At 36.4% G+C, this 17,647-nt stretch overlaps 1 protein-coding gene across 1 annotated transcript in view; it reads left to right on the top strand.

The window, feature by feature from the left end:
- The window catches only part of LOC139718029 (papilin-like), a 151,538-nt gene that overhangs the window by 102,919 nt on the left and 30,972 nt on the right, over window positions 1-17,647 (top strand). The window contains exons 10-15 of the mRNA XM_071629519.1: window positions 1,117-1,243; window positions 5,613-5,667; window positions 6,419-6,586; window positions 7,419-7,592; window positions 9,285-9,470; window positions 10,064-10,211. Coding sequence (XP_071485620.1) covers window positions 1,117-1,243; window positions 5,613-5,667; window positions 6,419-6,586; window positions 7,419-7,592; window positions 9,285-9,470; window positions 10,064-10,211 — 858 coding nt within the window. The remainder of the gene's footprint in view (window positions 1-1,116; window positions 1,244-5,612; window positions 5,668-6,418; window positions 6,587-7,418; window positions 7,593-9,284; window positions 9,471-10,063; window positions 10,212-17,647) is intronic.

Here is a 17,647-nt window from a genome sequence, read left to right as displayed (position 1 = left end):
ACTGAACAACTATATAAAAACAACAGAATGCTGTTCAAGCTCAAGAGGTCGTTCCATAGACGATTTAGAGAATATCTGTGCTTGCAGTGTGTGCAACTATGTTTGTGCAACTGACAGGCAGCAATATACTGTATGTAATCCTGCTTTGTAAAATAACAATGGTTAATTCTGCAGCATGTTTTGAAATATGCATCTTGGGTCAAATGTACTGCTGTAGGGGTTATGTGTTTAAAAAATGATGACATTTATCCTTTTTCTTTCAAACTTTGAAGAGTGGAAGCATGAATTAAGTATAAGTATTGTTTTAACAGTTTATTTATGACCTTTTTTTTCCTTATAAAGTTTGTGTCATCTATTTTTCCAGCCATGACGAATGTGAAAGAGGGGAGTGAGAACTCTACAAGAACTGTTGAATTAACCATTCAGTCAAGTGGCAGCTTTGATACTGTGATATAGTCATAAGTAGAAAGGAATAATGAGTGTTCTGAATCATGGTCACAAGTAGAAAACTCTGTAATATGTGACTATCCCTTCAAATTGGCTGCTTAAGAGTGATGGCCAGTATTTCACTGAAATGGTAGGTATTTTAACAGTTAGTAAGGCAAAGGAAAGAGAAACAATATATTTTCAATGTATGCTGTAATGATGTATGCTGTAAACCAGATAACAAATTGTTACGTAGTCCAGTTTCAAATACCAGTTCAGATGATATGCACACAAAGGTAGATACCCTTGTGTGCTAGGGAAAATGATGTGAATGCCGGTGAGGTGCATGTTATACTTACTGACTTCTCCAGCGTTTGCATTGTTCTCCTGGACACACAACAATATTGTGCATAGAAGGGATAATTTTGGAACATATGCTCATATGGCTCAATGTAGACTGTAGACTAAAATGAATGCAAATCCTATACAATGGGATGATATAGCCGTCAAACCCATCTCTCTGTATTACTTTTCATCTCCTTACTGCATATACCCATCTCTGACCTACATTGGGTTCAAACTAACCTGGTTTGTATCAGATTGCCAAGTCAAACCTTAAAGAGAGATGACATGTTGTTACTTGAGGCACAGTTACTGCACATCTCTGATCTCTCTCTGCCTTCTATCCAGGTTTCCAGACTCGGACTGTTACTTGCACACGCTCTGGAGACTTTGAGACTGTCCCTAGTTACCTGTGTGACCCCGCCCTCAAGCCTCGGGACAACAGAACTTGTAATGCGCAAGCTTGTCCTCCCAGGTTAGCTCTCTGCATTGTAGCTAATTTAAAGGCACACACTCAAAAGGTAGCATTTGTGAGCTTCATCTTTTGTGGAAAATGTGTGGTCAAATTTTTCTTCCAGTACTTACAAAAAAGTAATCTGAAATTGCAAAACTTGTCATTGTTCATATAATCCTGTGTGCTAGCAATATATAGACACTGAAGCTTTCAGTTCAAGACTGAAGATTTTTTAACCTACATGATGTAGCAAACACATCTTGTATCATCATTGTCCCATACAACTATACATGACCTGGTACAACAAAAGGATAGAGAAGTCGCTGACAGCTCATCTGAGAAAATCAAGTTTGAAGTCAGATCATCAAAATCGGTCAAAACGATCAGATTTTTGTTTTTGGCAGAATTTTGTAGTCTATTGTATGGTCTACCATCTGCCAAAATTTTGAAGCTAAATGATTACAGGAAAGGCGAGAAATTAGCATTTTTCTGGACCATGATTTTTTGACATTCAATGGAACAGAAAAGTGTCTGAAGATTTGGATTTAGTGCTGCAGCTAGAATCCACCCCCAGCAACAACGGAGTGATCTTATTGGTCACTGTGTGGCGTCCGGTCTGGTTACTGATTGGACTGATAGACTGCTGGCGCTAAGCCAGGGCTGCCAACACTGGAAACTAGTTGAGAGTGAGACTCCCATAGGCCAATGCTATAATTTAGGAGTCAAAATGAGTGAGATCAATAGAAATGCATGCAAATGAAATAAAGTTTTAGAGTGAGAAAGGACCAAAATGCGTGAGTCTCACGCTCAATGCGTGAGAGTTGGCAGCCCTGGCTAAGCTTGAATGAACATTGCAGAGGTTGCTAGGAGCATACCTTCTATTGTCAAAAGGGGGAAACTGCCTTGCCTCCCCTTATCATGATAGTGTCGGAAGGAAAACTTTGAAGGCGGATTTCTCGATATAATGATTTCCTAAACCACTCGAAATGTGTAAATAAAATCATCAATATCTCTGCAACCAAGTACTTTTATGAGTTGTGTTATCTATGAAATCAGAATGAAAGAGAAAGGAAATAATGTCAGGTCATTTTCAGAATGTTGTCCTCCCCCGACTTTTGGATCCTTTTGTTGTAGCGGGTCACATATGATCCCATTCTAGTCTACCCACAACAAAATTGGTGCTCTGTATGTGTATAAGTGGTCTAATGGAAAGTTTCACAGAAGTTTCACAGTAATAGATATTCATCAATGCTTAATGAGTTGCCCTTTTTCTGGCTGGTATATTAGATTGTTGTTTTATGCCTTTAATCTTAATGGAGCATTAAAATGATTTTATTTAATGCTAAAAGAGGTTGCTGCATATGCACCAGTAGTGTATTCTGGAGATGGCTAATAACATTGGATGAGTATTGATGAGAAAGGCTTTGAGGCAGTTGAAGTTACTGGTGGTTGTAGAGCAAGAGGACAGGTGTGAGGTGGATCCCAAGACATGGGAACTTTGGGGGGAAACAGGAAATTCTTATGATTTCCTGCACAGGATTTTATGAGTCTGCAGGTTTACAGCTTCCTTTAGTAGCAGAAGTGGCTCGAGGAAAGGGACTGTCTGACCATGACAACATGGTTGAGAGATCAAATTTCATTTTTAACCACATTTTGACAACTGAATAGCATGGTCACACCCACACAGTGGATTGACAAATTACCAGAATTGTTTACTGTAGTAGCACTTTAAAAACTACATTTTGTTTTCATGATTGAATATTGTAAATATGTGGATTCATCATCTCAATATTTAACAGGTTTCCTGTCAATAACGTTTGAACAGAAATTTAAAGTTTGTATCATGCTAACTTACAGGCAAATCTACCTCAGATATACTGTATGTATGTGTGTATTCATTGAATACTGAAATAGTAGTTGTATACATTAGTGCAGTTTGAAGAAAATCAGGCGATCCATTCAAAGTTATGAGTTTTTAGGCTTTTGGTTAAGCCTATGTTGCATCATTGCTTGATAAGAAGCTTACAACAGTTTGTAATGTCTTAGGAAATGTTCATTCCGTACACTCAACTTGTTATCGAGATAATCTAAATGTTAAGGATAGTAATATCTCCCTGTCTGTTGAAAAAAATAAGTCAAGTACAGTTGAACCTCTCGTATCCGGACAAGTCGGGACCGGGGCTCATCCAGATAAGGGATTTGGCTGGATACGGGAGACTCAATGCTTTATACATGTACATATACATACACATGTACTGATGTAGCCCATTGTAGTACCACATGTAGTAATGTGTATACTGCAACCTTTTCATTGTTACATTTGGGGATGTTTGGGGATGTAAAATGTCTGAAGGTAAGCAATTTGGAAGGAAATTTGATGTAATGTATGTTAATCATGTTGGAAGTAATATGTAATTCATGTGTGTGTGTGTAGGAGTTCTCAAGGAGTTGGGAATCCCCCTTTCCTCCTGTAATTATTAAAAAAAAAAATCACTGCGAGATTGCGTCCGTATAATAGAGAGATCCGGATAAAGGGAGGCCGGATAAGAGAGGTTCAACTGTACTCTGACTTATCATCATGCTAGCTAAATGAAAACATGTTGCATTCTTTTTTTGTTTTGTTTACAAATCAGTACTGTAGTGTGACATCATGAATCGCATTAGTCTTTTATGTAACACATGGATTTCTTTATAAACTTCAAACTTCACATGTCCTGAAAAAAATGTTACCAGCACTGACTACTTCATGTTTTAAATACACATAAGGAAGCACTACGTGAAAAATGCAGTGAAAATTAATGATTGTAAGCCCTATGCCATAAAGCATTTTGTGATGATATTCACCAGACTCTGCAGTCATGTATAATAGTCGTAGACTTACTGGGACATGAACCTATGCCATTTCATTGTAAGGCTGACAGAATGTAATCTTTTCTTTTAGATCTTTTTAAATCTTTTAGATTTAGTTTAATGCTTATCTCTGTGTAAAAAGTCATAGCATTATTAATCCTCGTGTCTCAGCATTAAATGGTTCCAGAAGCCATCACTTTATTTTTTTTTTAACACAGCAAAAATCAAATGTTCAACCAATCTTTATATTCGACTGGCTAGCCTTCATCCGCCTCTCTGTGCACTTTCCTCAAGCCAGGATGATTCCTTCACACTTTAGCTGCCTGTCTGCTAGATGAATTAGGATCACTGGGGCGTATAGTTTGGTGACAATGTGTAGCCACAGTCCCTATTCAAAGCAGGACTAATCTTTCTAATCCAGACATCTTCTTTGACTTCCTTGGCCAAAAGTAGGTTTCAGAGCCAATTACTTGGCCATAAAAGTATGTGAGCTGATTAAGAACACAAAAGGGTTTAGACTTAAATTACCCCCATTCAAGCTGTTCCTGAACAAATATGCCATTGACACTGGCCATAACATGAGGTGAGATGATACCCTCATTATTGACTGTGAAACCTACCTTTGGCCTAGGAAAGTCAAAGGTGAGATCTGGATCAGAGAAGATTAATCCTGCTTTAAGTTAGACTCTTGATACACACTGTCATCTATCTATGCCTCAGTGATCCCAAAGCACCACCAGGCAAGCAGTGAATGTGTAAAATACTCACAGAGTTTGAGAAAATCTACTGTAGTGGATAACAGTTAGCCAGTCTAAAGGTTGGTTGAAGCTTAAATTTGTTGTGATATAACTCTCTCCTAAACTATTTCCTGTATTATGGGTCAACATGTTTTTCATAACATTAGCTGTTATGTGAAATGCAATAACTCTGACAGACCATGTTGTAGGTCTATGGACAGACAGAAGGAGTAACTAATTAGTATGCCAACATATTGTGCTCAGCAAGACAATACTCTACTATACCAGTACCGTAAAACGAGGAATGTTCGCATGCTTTTTAAATTTGTGAATTTAGCAAGCGCCAAGATTCGTGAAATTAAAATGTATGTGAAAGTTCTTGTCTACATTATATGCATTGAATACTGAGGCAATTTACTCGTGAAAATTTGATGCCACAAAAATTTTATGCTGCAAAAATATTGTGTTTAACAGTATAGCTTTGAAAATCTTACATACAGGTACTGTAAAAGTGGGAATTTTCGCGCATTTCGCGCAACCAGAAACTAACGCAAAGATAAAAGCACACAAATATTTTGGCTCGCCATATGTTCCTGTAGTGTATGTCTTGATTTAAAAAACATAAAAACATATAAAACTCATCTTAACTGGCCAAGCACAAAAAAATGACTCCTGCAAAAATATTCATTTTTACAGTAGATGGATACAGAGATAGAAAGGGAGAGAAGAAGTGGGTGTGTGTCGAGTGTATGCATTCATTTGTTTTCAATTTATGAAAATGTGTAATACTGCTTGTATTGCAGATGGTATGTAGGCGACTGGAGCCCCTGCTCTCAATCATGTGACGAAGGGTCACAGGTAACTTGACAATCATTCTGAAGGTCTACAGAAATTCAATCAAATTAGTGTTTGTGTGTTTTTTAATCCTAATAACCTGAAATATATAGCTGTATATGATCCAACCGTATATTTACCATGAGATCCCTGGTTTCAGCAAGAATATGAAAAAAAAAGAAGAGAAAATGTCAATGATTTGTCTAGAATTTCACGGTCATTAAGTTCTGCCTCTGAGTATATTGTGGGTGTGAGCTTGACACATATTGGCAATTTGACTGGTGAAGGATACACTGATTTTGTTTAGTCATGTCCTAAAAATTGGGTGATAATTCATATTCAAAGATGTCAAAATGACAGTAACCTCCATGGATGATTGATTGTGTATCAGTGTTTAGATATAAGATATTTAAGTCTCTGTTGGTTGAAAATAAAATTTATAAATGTTTAGAGAGCCTTGCGTGTGGGTTAATCATGAGCAGGCAGTTTACTGGTGAGACTCATATCAAAATTGTTTCTTGAGTTTGTGACTCAAAATATTGTCATGAAAATTGGTGAAAAATTACTAGATAGTGATTACTGTAAAAGCCGTAATTTTCACACAGACACCTGTATATATTTCTGTGAATGAGGTCAAAGACAGTTTTTGCAAGATCCTCTGTGATTTAGCACTTAATAGGTCATCATAAGTGAACCAACCATCAACAACCACTTCAATCTAGTATACAGCGATAATAACCTTCAACCTGTTGAATTCTCACTGGTCTCCTGACAGTGTTCTCATGACTGTGGAGAGGGGAGTCAGACCAGGAGTGTGCAGTGTTTAGCTGACTTACCAGAACCAGATGAATCTTGTGTTGCTGAAGACAGACCCATTGAAGAACAGGACTGTAACTTGGGCCCTTGTGATGGTGTGGATTGGATCATCACAGAATGGACAGAGGCACAATCTCTTTTTCCTTTCTCCAGTCTAGAGCAGCTTGGTTATTGTTGACTTTTGTCCCCCATTCAATAACAACAGTGTTAAAAAGTTTCTTGAAAATTTGCCCCAGCTAATGTAGCATAAATGAAACATCTTTCCATTTTATTAGACTATGTAGTCAGACCTCAGAATAGATGCTGCCATCCACTATCACTTGGAGTCTGTGGCTAGGAAACAAGTGTAGATGATAACAGAAGGATGAAAGGTTTCAGTAAGATATTGCCTAATGTAGCCCAGCTCAAATTCCACAAAAAGTTGCAGATTTAGATTCTCTGAAATAAACCAAAAGTAGTCATTTGGGTTGACTGAGTCAAATCTTGTCTTACCTTGAGAGTGATCCTTTAACTACCTACTGTCAAAATTTGGCAGCTGAAAACTAAACCAGAATAGCAATAGTAGCAGTTATTCTTGATGCTATTTTCGCACAGGCACTGCTTTCACATAGAAAATAGTTTCACCACTACTACTAAACAGCTTGCCTGAGTGACCCCACTCTTTACATACTTTTTGCCCTTTATATGAAAACTGCATCTCCTAGCTCTGTCCTATTTCGGTGACAGTTTGAATGGGTTAGGATGGTCCAATTTTAACGAGTGATTTATCATCTAAAAGCTTAGAGCCTACTCTTATATAGATAAACTAACTGTATAATAAAGTGTGAGTTAACTTTTTGCCTGCTATTTGTTGGTTTTGAGCTGGGTGGTCAGATATTCATAACAAGATGATGAGAACCAATCTCTGTTTTTAATAGAGATCTAGAAGAGAATTAATAATACTTGATTTCTCTCTGTAGTGCACAGGGTGGTGTGGACGTGGCATCCATTCCCGTCAACTCTTATGTTCCACAAGGAGTGGAACAATCTTTGACAAGGATCTATGTGAGATGAGTTTGATGCCAGATATGACAGGTTCCTGCTCCCTATCAGATGACTGTCAGCCTCAATGGGTTGCTTCTCACTGGAGTCAGGTGGGTTCAATGTCCTGGCTGGAATCTCGTACCTGGTACTCGCCTTTTTTTCTTTTCTTTGCATCTCATACTAATGTATGAAGTGTGATGGTGCATGCCAATGATAACTTTTACACTGTACCACTACTTATGGAGTGAACTACTTTCACTTTTTGTCAGTGATTTAAATTCAATATTTAACTTATAATGCCTTTTTATTGGTTTAGCAGTAGATGTGCCTTACGTATGTATCTCATTTTGTTAGCCATGGTGTTGGCTTGGCAACACTGTTGTATTGGCTGAAACCTTTCAGAAAAAATCATCCCTAGTGAACTAAAAATCAATGTGAACTTAGTTCACATGATAATCTTGATATATATATGTGAACAAGACATACTTTCAAGTGTATGTAGTAAGGCATTGGTTGTCATGGTGACTATGACTTAATGCATTGAACCTTGCAGAGCAATATAGTGTTCACAATGATCCAGTTATTGTGTAACTGAACAAGAGATATACCCTATGTAGGCAAGGTTTTACCATGGCTAAAACTCTCTCACAAAGCAAGCGATATGGTTATTTATTATTGTAATGATCATACTACATTGTTTCTTTTTATTTTGGGTGGAGGTGGCAAGGAGATTTGGATAGATAAAATACAGCAAAGAAAACTGATTTCAAACTTTCTCCTTCACTTTCTCTTTCAACATACACTTCTCGATCAAGGCTAGTCTGATTTAATTATAGTGTCATAAGAAAACATGTGCTAGAAATGAGACAAGGGTTACTGCATGAATATATAAAAGAAGAAAGTGTACTCAGACTATAGGTTTACTTGAGATGAGACAGGCCAACCAAACCCCACACTGCGCATAATCAAACCAAAAGTACGGATAACTAAAGAAGCACTCTGAGAGCACGGACTTGGCTGCCAAGCAGCTTACATTCCACCACTGATCTTGTTCTTCCATGGAGATTAGTGATTTCCACCCATATGTATGCATGCTGAAAGTTGCCCGATTTCCCAATATAGAAGCCTTTTGTTACGTCATCAACTTCCAGCTGTGCAGCACACCTAGCTCGCCCTAGCAGAAGCTAGATCACACACTTCAGTGCATATATGAAAACCTAAAAAAGTGTGCAGCTTGAACTCCCAAGTTAATTGACCCTCCCAGCCAAAATATAAAAACTCCTAAATAAAATCCATAAAAATTCCTGGATAACTAGCAAAATTTTATCATCTGCTCCTCGCGTCATTCTCATTCTTTCAAGTTTCTTTCAAGTTTCATCCAAATCCGTTCACAACTTTTTGAGTTATTTTGCACACAGATGAACAAACAAACAAATAAACCAATCGCCATGAAAACAGAACCTCCTCAATTGGCATAGGTAATGGAGTACACGTCATCTTTGTATTGTGTGATGAATGATCCTTTGTGACTAAAGGAAAAAGTGCAAATTACTCTTTTGAGAAAGTTTGATATTGTAGAAAAAGAATAGTTTTTTTTTTAACAGGTGCTTTCTGCTCTTTCTTTTGATGCTGCTTTAAAAAAAAAATTAAACTACTAGGTTTACTCTAATTCCCCCAAAGATTAGCAACAGGTCTGATGTTTGTTGCTTATCAAACATGCATTGCCCTAATTCCATAATTTTGAATGTCATATTCCTATCATTAAGCCCACTTATCTTTGATAACATTGCTCTTTGTGACAGTGCTCTGCAACTTGTGGGGGCGGTATTCACTCTCGGATGGTTTTCTGTGCCGAAGTGCAAGGTGACTCCTATGTACAGGTGTCAGACTCACAATGTGATCCTGAAGCCAAGTTTACCACGGAAGAGATTTGCAATCCACAGCTGTGTTCAGAAGACTTCATTTGGTTTGTAGGACCATGGACGAGGGTGAGTTTGGACCATAGTTTATCAAAAGTTGGGGAAAGACAAATATATGTGTATATTTTCCGGCATTTGATATATTTATATATATATATATGTCAGCAATATATCAGACATACATGTCAACAAAGGCATTCTTGCATATAGGAATGAAGTGTGATGTTGGTTAATTGTTAATCTTCATTTGAATTGACATTTGAACAAGAAACTCTAGTCACATACGTGCATGCAAGATGGCTTCAAAGTTACATGTATTTTGATGAGAAAAAGAAGAGTTTGGTCTTGCAGTGAGATGTATCTTTGTTCTGTTGATGATAGAATATTAAAAGCTTAAATGAAACAGTGCAGTTTTATATCAGTGATTGGTGAATCGATGTGATGTTGTTAAAAGACATATTTATTGCTACAGAAGTATAATTTTGAAAGGCTAAATAAACTAATGAGTCTATACTGCTCTTCATATTTCATTATGCACTTGGCTGAATTTTTCTTTGATTTCAAAACCACTATGATGATGCCTTGATGTCGGTCTGAATGTAACAGCAGCTTTAGATCAGGTCAAGAGGTCAAGTATTGAAACATGTTCCTCATTTATGCAGTGTTCAAGTCCCTGTGGAGGAGGAATGAGGACCAGAACATTGCTGTGCATGCTGGGAGAAACCCCACAGCTCCTGTCACTGTGTGATGCAACCAAACAACCCAGTGCTGAAGAGCAATGCAACATAGAGCAGTGTATGCCAGATACGGGTATGTAAGATGTTAGCACATGGATGGATGAAGACAAAACAGATCAATCTTCGTGTATTACACCTGTGGGTGATATAGATGCTTAGTGGAACTTAATTCAAAGGAGTTTTAGATTAAGTTAACCTTAACGTTAACAATGCTATTTAAATGATTTTGTTGAAATATACTTACATAAGTGTATGAAGGTCTTTTTTTCATATTTCAGATTCATTTGGGTTGTTCATCAGTTTGAGGTATGATGGTATGCAGTGTGCTGTATTTCACTGAAAACAAATTTATTTACTTTTCTTTTTTTTGTTGAAAGAAAACAGTAACCTGACCATGTTGTTCTGATAGTTCCACCTCATTTTAGTGGTTACGATACTGGTGATCACCTTACTTCTCATGGCCACATATTGTATTGTTATACATTGATACAAAGGAGTTTTGGAGGCTGACTATTTCTTCACTGTCTGTAACAGCTTTAATGCTACATTTGGATAAATCTCTGTTGAAAATTCACCTTAGCTGTACCTGTTTACCAACATGTGATTTATTGCTATGATGACACACTTTCTCTGTCTTCTTATAGTATTTCTGTAAGATGAAAAGAATATTGACTGTCATCTACATCCTACTGTAAAACCAGAAATCGTTGTGTGCCTGAAACTTGCACATATTTTGCGAGGAGCCAAGATTTGTAAAAGAAAAAATGCACACCAGAGTTTCTTTGTACACAATGCGTTGAATGCCTGTGAAAATTTGCGAAAGTTTAGTGCCACAAATGTTTCTGGTTTTACCATGAGTTAATCAATACTTGCATATAGTCATACTCTCATATGAAAGACATATTCTGTTGTGACTCTGCCCAAAACATGCAAGCATGTTTAAAAATTGGTGAATCAATGCTGTTAGGTACAGAAAAGTAGTTGGGGACAAATTTGTGTACATTTTTTTGTTTTTGTTTTGTTGTTTTGTCCACAGGACAAAAGGAGAGGATAAAACATGCAATGTAGTTTCAAAGCAGATATGAGTTTTAAGCAATGCCAATTAAAGGGATCATACGTTTTGGTTGAGACCTAATTTCAGGTTTCTAACATTTTTTGTTTAGATAATGAGAAACCTCTTATGAAATATGAAAGAGCATGTAATTCTATGAGGAATTCAATGTTTATTTGATGAAAATTGGTTTTGAAATGGCTGAGATAGCAAAAAAAAGAGCGATTCTAATAAAGTGTGGGACCCACACTTTACTACGATTGCTTTGTTTTACCTTTTTTTTGGATGTTTCAGTCATTCCAAACCCGATTTTCATCAAATAAACTTTGAATTCCTCTTAAAATGGTATGCTCTGTATCATATCATGTTTTCTTGGTATCTCGCAAAATGTTAAAAGCCCAATTCTCATCTCCACCAATACTGTACCATCCCTTTAAAGTGACTTGTTGACAATGAAAATCATGTGAGCTTTAAAGTTTTGATTGACAGAATACTTGATGGATTCTGAATTGAACTAGCTTTCTGGTATTATTCATATGAGCTGTGTATGTTTTCTATGTATATCCTCTTTTCTTTTTAAAGTGATTTAGAATAGTGGTTGAGGTATTTGGTAGCATTTTGCAATATGACATTATTGTTGTTCAGGCACAAAAGATGAAATCATAGTCAAAGCTTTTTGCTTTCTGTATAGTTAACTTATGGCTAGGCTTTATCTTTAGTGCTGGAGACATAATATCGTTTCAACCTTTTGGTCATTTCTAGAGTTTATGATGAAATATAGCAGATAATGGGCAGCATTCTATATTAGCATTCTGTGTTGTTTATTGACAGACTAATGTGAAAATATATCTTAAAAGGGCATGTTGAGTTGAGGTGGAAAGGAAGGCTGCTGATTATAGTGTTCATTCTCTAACTTGACTGAGTGGAATGCTAACAGGTTCTGTCATTGAATGATACACAAAGTATTTCCCAGATTTAGAGACCAACATAAGTGACAGAATGTTTTCGCAAATTTATCTGTATGACTTTATTTGATGGGAAACAGTGAATGTAATTACTAATGTAACTTGTGAGAATTTATATACGTAAGTGTCCACTCTGCAGAAACATTTCAAATCATTTGCCATAATGTAGAATAGATACCTAACTCACATAGACCCCTGCATGTTAAGTGTCTCTGAAAATGTTAAGCTAGACACGTATAATGCTTGTGCATCCAACACATTCACCATTGTAAGCAGGATGTTCTTTTGCTTGCAATGTTTGGAATGCCTGGCTCTATGTCAACTCCACCTGATGGCATAACGTACGTGAATCATGTTATCTCAGTTTAAAAAAAAAATCAATCTAGTAGAGTGATACTACAGCGAGTGTTCCAGCAGTGTCTATTCATTATGTATTTAGTATACTACTGAGAAACAGAATAAAACAAAACAAAAAATACCACTGATAAAATAGAACATGAAAAATACCCCAGAAATAAACAAAGAATAGACAGATAGAGCACTTCTATTTTACACTCACTTTTACTTAGATTTTACAGTAACAAGCCATTTCATCTATCATCACTTAGTTGTATAAAATGTAATTTTAATGATGTATTCATAATGACTGACTGAAATCCAGATGATACTGTTGATACAAGGACAAGTTCAGATGGTGCTTGGAACATATCAACAACAAGAGAAACTTCCAATGTACGTGGCTCATCTGAAACAACCGTAACACCATCATTTCTGTCACGACTACCTTCAATATCTAATCAGTTTGAACTTAATAGTTCTGTAGATGCTCTTGCAGTAAATGGAATGAAGTCAACAAGTGTTGCTAACCAATCTGCTTTGGATGTTGCAACCATACCTTCAACTTTCTCCATGTCATCAACTACTTACAATACTACTGGCTTACCTAGATCATGGATCAAACATGTGAATGTGACAACAATATTTGGCTCTAGCATCCCATCAGGGCAACCTGTGACACCAACAAGCACAAACTCAGCCAGTAACAGTGATTATACACCCTATACATCTACAATTCCACATTCCGTGCCACTAAGTACAGTAACAAAGAATAGTTACTCAGCGGTGAGTCTACAACAAGTACTACGGACCTCCTTCCCTAAAAGTGAGATCATGGAAAGGAGTCCAGCATCATCTCTGTCACCAAGTGTTAGTGACATTACTTCCAGCTGCACAAAGCACTCACTACCTTGAACAGCTTTCTACTTCCACTGCCATCAACCGAGGCATTACACATCAATGAGGGTGGGACATCAGCAGCAATGACTGTTCCCATGGCAACAACTTTGTCCCCTGTAGTGTCATCTGCCAGTTTACCAACGTGGTCAAAATCTTCTAAGGCCACCCATTTGCCTGCAGTATCCACCCAAAGAGTGCAATTCTCTCAAACATCGCCACCTCTTTTCTTTTCCAGACCATCTACTGCAAGCCTTGACAAGACAACACATAGACCACATACATCTAACAATGCAAACAAAGATTTGGGTGAAGTGACTGCTACTTTGTCTCCCAAGACCTCAATTACTTCACTCTATTCTACCACCAAAATACCTGATCAAACTTTCAGAGTCACTCACTTACCCTCATCTTCCACTATGGGTGCAGAGTTGACATTGGAATATGACTCAATTGAGGCACATATTCCTGATCCATCAACAATTCCACCTGATTTAAGTGTTACCAGAGTTACCAGTGGCCATCAACAGACACACATGGCAAGAAGTGAAGCAATCTTGCCAACAAAGTTGCTTGTTGAACCCACCACACCTACTACCCCTCAGCAATACACTGCAATGGAGACAGCTTCCAGCATGACTAGCACAACAGCTGCAGATCTCATTCAAACAAATCAGTCTAATGGTAAGAAAGAATTCTGCCACCTACTTGACAAGTGCAGCAAATAATCATTGCAAATAACATTGCAACATCTTCATAGCACATCATATCATCTGGCAAGTATGCAACTCTAGCCCTAGCATCAATTCAAGTCTGTTTATTTTCTTATTTATTTTTCACTTGCAGCTTTATCATTCAGTTTGTTCATGTTCGTAGGGAGTGTCGTGTGGATTGAGTGGTAAAAAAGAAGACATTTTGATACCGTGGAATATCTTTGAAGACTACTACATAGCAGTGTCTAAGTGCATAAAACAGATTATTACAATATGACAAAAATCTAAGCAAAACAAAGCATTATTCTCTTCTTGAATTTGATTTGAAACTTACGTGTAAATGCATGCATTCATGTTTAGATTTTGAGACATCATATTGTATCAAATCAGAAAGTTTGAAATTTATAAACATCTACCAGTCTGAAACAGTTTGTGTCTCTTTTCCCCAGCAAATTCAGTTTGTTCAACTCATGTAGTGGAATGCAATATTTTACTAGCAGCATTGACAAACAAACTCTTGCTTTCTTTTGGACAAATAATATTTTTGTTTCTAACTTACCTGCATAATTAACCCACTGATGATCTAGAGCAGAATGCTACAGCAACATATACTACTATCAGGGATTCTTAGAATCACCCAGCTGTTTAACCCTAATCCCACCAGGTTTTTTGAGAGACTTGAAACCACCGGGGGGGGGGGGGGGGGGGGGGGGGGGGCTTTTTGGCCCCCCTTCAGATCTCGATTGTGCGATCCTCGCGAAAATTTGCACTAAGGTAGAGGCTAATGTAATCTACCAGACTGTATAGTTTGATTTTTCAAATTTTAATATATGTATTTTATATTAATTAATTTATGCTAATTTATGCAAAAATATATATATATTTTTGCATATAAATCAACAAATAAAGTTCCAAGACTTCTAATTTTTGGTGAACATGTTCTTTTCAATATCCTTAACAATAATATTGATGCAGAAATTCGGCTTCATAATTATTTCTTTATGTATCTTATTGTTTATTGAATTTCTTATGTATTTCTTTTTTTACTTTTTGTTTTTGTTTTTTTTCATCAAAATTTGTCGCAGAAGCTTTTTAAAGCATAATCAGGCTAAAATAAATCATTATCAGCCATTGAAAGTAAAGATATTTATTTTCATATTAATTAATTGCAAAAACACTATTTACATTGGGTTTGTACACAAAATCATGTTTTTGAGCAATTTATGGGTCGACAAATTTTTTTCGAAGGGGCGTGGCTTCAAAACAGTATGCCTGGGAGAGACAAATTTGGTCTCAAAAGTTGCGCGATACTTGAAAGACAAAAGTCATAAAAATGTCGCGGTGAGAGCATCATGCATTGCGGAATAATCACGCGAAACGTTGAGGGGGAATAGGGTGGGAATAGGGCTAATCGCCACAATTGATTTGTTGGTAATTGGGAAGTAACAGATATCAGCTGCTTGCTTGTGGTTCGTGAAGGAAACCCTAACATGCAGTATCATCTGCAGTCTGAGCAGTATGTTTTTTTTCCCCGTCATCTTGGAAAAGAAAGAGGATGTAAAATGAAATATCATTTGTCATGATTTGTATGCACCATGGCCCTATTCATAAGGAACATAAACCAAAAGACATTTCTTGTCTTCGGAATATGTTTTGTTTTGTTTCGTTCACATTTTTGTGTTTTTTTTTCAAAGGTTGGCATCCCTGTCAAACTCTTGAAGGTGTTTTATTTGTAAAATCTCAACTACAAGTTGTTGGTCTCTTAGTTATCAATCGATTAATCAAATATTCTATCAGCAGGGTAGCCCTTTCAGTCTATCAACTGCTTTTCAAAGGGACCCTGCATGTATGAATGAAAGTCACAAAGTATGATATATTGCAAAAATGAATTCGAAATTGCAAAAAACTAGAAAATATAACATAAAAACAATAAAGTAGTAATTCTACAAACAACAAAATTTATTAGAATATTAGCAGGACACATTGAATACATAAAATGAAAATGCATCAATTTGTCAATTTTCAGACTTATTAGTTTAAAAGTTTTTTCTAAACACATCAAAGCTTTGTAAGAATTGATTATTCATTGATTATTGTTTCTAAAGATGCCTGTATGTGAAATGATCTGTTGTAGTATTTTGTTGTAGGTGTCTCAAAATAGAAAGGATTGTTATTTCTTTTGACAAAGATTTTATCTCTGGTGAATTGATATATTGTAAATATGATGGTGCTAGGTTATTCAAGATATTAGACAAAAAGTCTCCTTTCTAACTGACTGCCAATCTGGCTGACATAAAAAATTTTCTTTGGTGTACAGATATCAACTTGGAGGGTTATTCTTGTAAACTGATTCTGTAATATGTGTCATTTGTTCATTTTGCACTCAGCACAAATCCCAGATTGTGCAGCTATAATCGAAGTAGGACAATATCAGGCTATTACATGCGTAAGTGCACGCGCGCACGAACGCACACACACACACTCACGCACACACACACACACAAAGGTCAGGATTCTTTTTGGTAAGAATTTTCTGACGCATGCAATAAACTATTTTATACCAAATCGGTATGCCCAGTCCATTAATTCATGGTGTTGACCAAGATGTTTAGGTTCATTGAACTTAAAGGGGAAATCCAGTCCAAATATAAGTTAGTGTGATAAGAAAGAGTGAAATATTACAAGTTCAACTGTAAAAGTTTGATCAAAATCGGGTGAAAAATAAGGAAGTTATGACATTTTGAAGATTTCCTAATTTTTCAGGAAACAGTTCTTGAACAGTCAATATGAATATGCAAATGGCAAAGTGAGCATGTCATACCTTCACAACTTGCCATATAATTTGTACATAAAATTGTGAAATTTCCAGTTTTTCATTCAAGTGCAATAATACCCAAAGCTCAAATCCTGGTATATCCAACTGTTCACTATTCCGAGTTATTCAATCAGGAATGACATCATGTTTCAGATTTCAACTACAGAAACATTGAATTTTCATCATTTTTTTTACAGGATCAATGGAAAATTGTGAGGTTGTGACATGGTTAGCTCACTCATTTGCATATTCATATCCACTATACAAAAACTGTTTTGCAGAAATTAGAAACGTTTAAAAGTGTCATAACTTCCTTATTTTTCATCGATTTCAGTCAAATTTTTACCATTGAACTCGTAAGATTTTACTATTTTTACCAGACTAACTTATATTTGGACTGGATTCCCCTTTAAAACACATATGCCATCCATTATTAGGCTTAAAGGGACTGTACAGTACTGGTTGAGGTAGGGATTCATGTTTTAAACATTCCTAAGTGAGATAATGAAAAGCCTCTTACGAAATATGAAAGAGCATGTAATTTTAAGAAGGATTCAACGTTTATTTGATGAAAATTGGTTTTCAAATGGATGAGATATCCAAAATAGTGCTAATAATAAAAGGCGACATGCCACAACTTTATTAGGATCTCTTTGTTTCACCTTGTTTTTGGATATCTTAGCCATTTCAAAACCAATTTTCATCGAATAAACTTTTGATACCCCTTAGAAC

Source organism: Diadema antillarum, unplaced genomic scaffold, assembly GCF_040938485.1.
Source record: "Diadema antillarum isolate AM-2024a unplaced genomic scaffold, OU_Dant_1.0 scf00000087, whole genome shotgun sequence".
Lineage (NCBI taxonomy): Eukaryota > Metazoa > Echinodermata > Echinoidea > Diadematoida > Diadematidae > Diadema > Diadema antillarum.
Note: the sequence above shows the minus strand (reverse complement) of the source record. Positions and strands in the feature narration are given on the sequence as shown.